The sequence below is a fragment of the Chinchilla lanigera genome, unplaced genomic scaffold, assembly GCF_000276665.1.
Source record: "Chinchilla lanigera isolate Chin_1 unplaced genomic scaffold, ChiLan1.0 scaffold00055, whole genome shotgun sequence".
In the NCBI taxonomy this organism is placed as follows: domain Eukaryota; kingdom Metazoa; phylum Chordata; class Mammalia; order Rodentia; family Chinchillidae; genus Chinchilla; species Chinchilla lanigera.
In genome coordinates, this window is record NW_004955456.1 from 45965 (window position 1) to 52376 (window position 6412).

Below are 6412 nucleotides of genomic sequence, written 5' to 3' on the forward strand. Positions count from 1 at the left end.
TATGTATGTAAGCAATGTGGGAAGGCTTTTATTGCACAATATTATTGTAAAATACATGAAAGAACTCACACTGGAGAGAAACCCTATGTATGTAAACAATGTGGGAAAGCTTTTAGTGCACAATATTATTGTAAAATACATGAAAGGACTCACACTGGGGAGAAGCCATATGTATGTAAGCAATGTGGGAAAGCTTTTACTACACAAAATTATTGTAATATACATGAAAGAACTCATACTGGGGAGAAACCTTATATATGTAAACAATGTGGGAAAGCTTTTACTACACAAAAGTATTGTAAAATACATGAAACAATTCACACTGGGGAGAAGCCCTATGTATGTAAACAATGTGGGAAAGCTTTTAGTGCACAGTATTATTGTAAAATACATGAAAGAACTCACAGTGGGGAGAAACCCTACATATGTAAGCAATGTGGGAAAGCTTTTAGTACACAAAAGTATTGTAAAATACATGAAAGAACTCACTCTGGGGAGAAACCCTATGTATGTAGGCAGTGTGGGAAAGCTTTCAGCATGCATAGTGCTTGTCAAAGACATGAAAGAATTCACACTGGTGAGAAGCCAGCCCTATGTATGTAAACAATGTGGGAAATATTTTAGTAGACGGGGTTCTTGTAAAAACCCTGTTGAAAGAACTCACACTGGAGAGAAACTCTAAGCAATGTGGGAAAGGTTTTAACAAAGCTTGTTATTGTAAAAGACATGAAAGAACTCACACTTGGCATTTTGTCTTATAAAGCTATGTGTGAAAGCTTTTAGCATGTCTAGGGCTTGTCAAAGACAAAAAAACTCAGTGGGGAAAAACCTTATGTAGTAATTACATAGATCTGTTGTCAAATAAATGAAAAAATCTCACTGGAGAGAATATATATGCCTATTTTGAAAGTCCTGTGAAAATTTCTCATGTAGTGGAGAACTACAGGAATAATTAATATAAAAAGCTTGATGTCAGTTTTTCTCCTTATAATTTCCAGAAAGTTCCATCCCAGATAGAAATATCGTAAAGTACACATATTATGTGTTTTTCATTAAATCACTTAAATATATTATGTCTGCCATATTAAATATAAAAATAATTTGAATTCATATAACTGGGTATTTTTATATACCTACTCTGTGCACTTAATACATAATGTCTTTTAGTGAAGCATGGTGAATTGAAATGGATTTTTTAAATTTCAAGTAGAATTAGTGTTGATGTAGTTTTTGTTCAGTCTTTACAGTTGGGAAGTACAGGCCACTGAAAAAATTAATTTTGTTAATTGCTTTTTGTTAATTGTTGGGATTTTGCCACTACCTTTGTTTTAAATTTTTGGTGTGTTTATTCTTTTTTGTTTTTTTGGTTTTTTCTGATACCAGGAACCAAACTCACAACCTTGTGCTTGCCAGGCAGGTGCTGTGCTACTGAGCTAAATCTCCAGCCCCATGTGTGTTTATTCTATATTCTATATATCTGGAGATATTTTTCATTTGATTCCATCTTTTATATTAAGGTCAGAGACTTGTCAACATGTGTTTTTGACAAAGTTCATTTGTTTCTGAACAACTTGTAGATTAGCACATTATGTTTCTCATATGACAAGATACATGCTTATTGTATAGTATATCATGTACCTAATTTTGCCTATTTTTCTTTCATATTAAGGCCAATATTATCATTTACATAAAATTTTGTTTTCTTACCATCCAAATGGTGCTTTTCCTGTTCATATTCCAATGGCTTAATTTGGTGATAATTTTCCCACCATATGTACCAAAACTAACTCAAACTGCTGTTATTTTCTGATTGCTGTAGCAGGACCATAAGTTGTCTCCAAAAGGATATCATGAATTAAAATAATCTCTCCAAAATTATAAGTGATGGTATGATTTATCAGTAACAACACTTTCAAAGGATTTTTTTTAACAGTGAAGTTGTTTTGGGGAATATAATTGCTATTGAGTGTAATGAGGCAAATGTGTTTTTGCCCTGATGCTGTGATGCCATTCTATCTTTGGTATTCATGTTTTGAGACAGGGTTTCACTGTGTAGTTCAGGCTGGCCTCAAACTCATGGCAAACCTCCTGCCTTGGTCTCCTGAGTGCTGGAATTACAGGCATGTACCACCATGTCTAGCCATCATTATTGTTTTTACCTAATAAGTGGAAATAATACCATGAAGGAAAACTTAATTCATGAGAGATATCAGTCAGTTTTGTAAAAAGTGGAATTTAATAAATTTTAATTAACATTGTGCTGCTTTGCCAATTTTAGAAATAAATTTATACAATGCCATTTTCATTATACATAACAAGCAGTCTAATGTTCAAGGTATGTGACAGATGCCTTCAAGCACATAGACTGGCTCAACGTGTGTGCATGAATCCCAGTTGGTCTCCTGTAACCTGTATTTTAAAATATTTTAACATTGAAATATTTTGTAAAATGTTTTATACAGTGTTCTCAAATACAAAATCCACTTGATTTCTGATGGGTTACATTGTTACAAATTATGGTATCATGAAAACATAAGTGAACAATTCATTTTTAAATACTTATAATGCAGTGAATATTATAGAATGCCCTAGTCTTATTTATACTTAGACACAAATTATTTACCAATTGTATAATATTGTATCTGAACTATTTAATTCATGAAATATAATACACTACAGAGTACAGTGTCAATTTTTACACCCTACAACTTGTGCCTAACTTCCCTGCAGCAAATTTCTGCTTCTTACCACCAACAGGAAGGTATGTGGTGTGTATTGTTATTCCAGCTTGTGATGGAATATTGAAACTACAAGATGTTTTACCCAGATTACATTTACTTTCCCATTATTTTACAATGAGAAAATCTTGTGATACATGTTTCTAATCCCAACAACTCAGGAAGCAGAGATGAAAGGAAAACAAAATTGAGCTAACCTATTCAACTTAGTGAGATCCTGTCTCAAAATATATGTTGAAGTTCTGCAGCTGTAGCTTAGTGATTTAGGATTCACCAGTATCAAAATTATTTTAATACAAACTGTTACACATCAGTGTTTGTCCTTTTCTCACTTAATATGTAAAGGTCTGAGCCAAATGAAGTGCTACAATCCTTCAGTCCCAGCATCAGAAGAGGCTGAGACAGGATGATCATGGCTTTGAAGCTGGGCTTGGAAGGGCAATTTAGCTGGATTCCTTCACTACCTGAAACAGTTTTGTTTATGTCTAGATTTCATGTTGAAGGAAAGAAACAAGTTTAGATTAAAAACATAAACCTAGGATGGAGTAAAATATCACTATTGCAAATCATGGTTCTGTTGCTGTAGAAATAATCTTTGCATGGTAATATTTGTACAGCAGCCATAGATATGCCTGCATCATAGATTAAAACATAAACAGTGAAACAAACAAGACAGGCATTCCTTGGCATAAATAAGATAAGCATGAATAAGACAGGAATTCTGAATATAGGAGAGACATGAAAAATTAGTTTTCTTAATGTTCCTAGAATTTTTGGAAGGAAATAAGGTGGGATGACACAACAAACAAAGAATTACATAATACTGAAAAACTGCACGGACATGGAAACAAACAATAGAGTGAAGAAATAACCTACAAAATAGGAAAATGTTTTCTATCTACTCTGCAAAGTACTAATATCTGGAAAAATCAGGAAAGTGAAAACTTCTCAGAAGAAGTACAAATTGCAAATAAATACCTGAAAAAATATTCAGCATTTTTGCCCAATAGACAAATGCAAATTGAAATAGTCATGGGGCTGCAGGGGAAAAAGGAACCATTCAGCATCGTTGGTGGTAATATAAACCAGATCAACCACTTGGGAAGTAAGTGTAGAAAGTATTTTAAAAACTAAAATAGTAACTTCATTCAATGCAGTGCTTCCTTTTGTGTGTATCTTCCCAAAATAGTTATCTTTAACAGTTCAGTGATACATTTTTCTGTTTACTGCAACAGTGCATTTTCTGTTGGGTAGCAGCAGAGAGCCCTGTTCTATTAGACACAAGATACCAGTGGTAAACAACAAGTACTCTTAAGTGTATTCTGTATAAAAAATTATATGTGGTATTTTATATGTTGTTATAAAACAAGATCTATGTTAGATTATTTTTCCTGACTGCAAGTCAATATAAGCATGATTAGCATGTAAGTATAGCAAGGACAGCCATAATGTTCATTACATTGAGTGTATTAAGTGCATATTCAATTTATTTTATTTCAACTTTGTTGGGTTGACCAAATATTTCCATTTCCTACTTCAAGGAACATCTGTAACTACTTCAACTTTATTTTTTTGTTTTGTTTTGTTTTTTGTTTTTCTTTCGGTACCAGGAATTGAACTCATGACCTTGCGCTTGCCAGGCAGGCACTTTTGCCACTGAGCTAAATCCCCAGCCCCTACTTCAACTTTATTGATGTACATAACACCAGTCTCTCCAAGGTTCAATGCTGTTAGCGTATGACAGTGGAACACGTGTATATACATGTATATAAGAGTTTCTTTTCTCCTTTTCTCATGTTATAAAGGATTTTTTGATGGTTGTTGTCCATGCAGATCAGTGGGTCACATATCAGTTTTTTTCTCTAGGACATATACAGACACACAGAAGTGTGCTTTACCAGGTTTTATGGCACGTCTCCATCAAGTCATGCTGATGACAAGATTAACAAGAAGAAAGCAAAACAATTTCAATGTTAAATTTTTTATTAGTGTTCACTTTGGCAGCACATATGCTAAGCACTTCATTAATATGTGTTTGCAGTGTGTAATGTTTACATTTGTTGTCAGAACATGGCACATGTGCACAGCACATCTGCACTCTTACTTGCCCGTCCCATCCCCTTTCTCCCTGTTCCATCCATTTCTTCATCCTGTTTCCATTTGTAAAATCTTTATCTCATTTTCCAATTACTGGTTCTTTTTTCTTATAAAAATAAAAGTTAAACAGAATACCTCCAATAGGAAAGTCAATCATCTATAAATAGCAGATCCTGAATATGTAGTTGTATAAGGATGTCAGCATCCTTCCTTTGTTTCTAAAGAAAACCCACGTGACTTTTATGATTCCAAGAAGCAGAATCACAAATGATAGGTATGAGGCCACGTTGTGGCCCCAGAAATGGAGATCCACTGTGCTGCACAGTGATATGATGGTCACAAGCAAATGAGTTCAGTGCGTGAAAACCGAAACATCAGATTCACCCAGTGAAAACTGAGATGCAGGGCTGCCTGGGTTTGGGGACAATCTTTGCTCCTGTATGTCCAGTAGGTGGTGTGTGGCACCAGCTTAGATAACCATAGTCCCTCTTTACTGCATGTTAATTCTGCCAGTTTACCAAGGTCTAGTATTTAAAATTCCAGAAATAAAAATTGGCAAGGTATAAATCATGTGCCATTATCAGTCGCATGGTTAAATCTCATGCCACTATGATCCACCCTTTATCGCGTAGCTCTTGTGTTATATCACATCTTGACAAGAAGGGTTAGTACAATAGCAGGAGCCACATTCAGAGAAAGACAGCACGTTTACATGACACCAGTTACATGCTGTATTATAACTATTTCAGTATTAAGTACTGTTGTGAATCTCTACATATGCATGATTTATTATTACATTTTTTCATATATATATAATGCTATGTGTATGTTTGTATAGCATTTATTATTGATTTATTATTATCCACTATTGGAAGCATACATTGGAGATATGGAATCATATTCCCCTCAGATAAGGGGGCACTACTCTATTTTTGTTATTATAACAGAGAGGCACACAACTTCTACCTGTCTGGTTTGTCACAACAACAAAAAAAGAAAGGCAAGACACAAGTTGTCTGGAAGAGACACATGACTGACTAATAGCGTGTACGTTTCACAAGAACAAACACTGTTCCATTCCCATCTCCAACTAATACATTCATGAAAACTTTCTTTGCCCCAGGGAAATACCCTGGTTTCACATGTGTTGTGATTGAACCTCAGAAGTAATAAACCTGGAACAGGCATAAAATTTTTTAAAGGAAAGTGCAGTTTTAGAATGCTTACTCTGGAAAAGACTGGTTGTGTCAGTGGTAATGGAGGTGAAGTAGAGAGATAGTTTTAAATGGCTAAGAGAACAGAAAACCTCTCCAGGGATTTGGCAGATAAATCACACCTTTACACCACCTGGACTTTGAGAGATCTACTGACACTGAGAGAATGGGGGAGTTCATGTTTAATAAGTTGTTTCCCAGGCAGTTTGATTACACATAAGTATTTCTTTGCAAACTTATTTGTATTCTCAAAGGTATTTTTATTTGTCCGTTTTTAAATCCATGTAAAGTATCCTAGCATTTTCCTTTTCTACTTTGTCAGTTAACAAAATATAAATCAAGAACCCACAAAGTCATGTTCAA

General features: G+C 34.4%; 1 protein-coding gene across 1 annotated transcript in view; it reads left to right on the top strand.

The window, feature by feature from the left end:
- Window positions 1-891, top strand: part of LOC102030601 (zinc finger protein 791-like) — an 18449-nt gene extending 17558 nt beyond the window's left edge. The window contains exon 7 of the mRNA XM_013520656.1: window positions 1-891. This exon is cut by the window's left edge and continues 10 nt beyond it. Coding sequence (XP_013376110.1) covers window positions 1-603 — 603 coding nt within the window. The 3' untranslated portion in view covers window positions 604-891.
- Window positions 892-6412: the final 5521 nt, after the last annotated feature.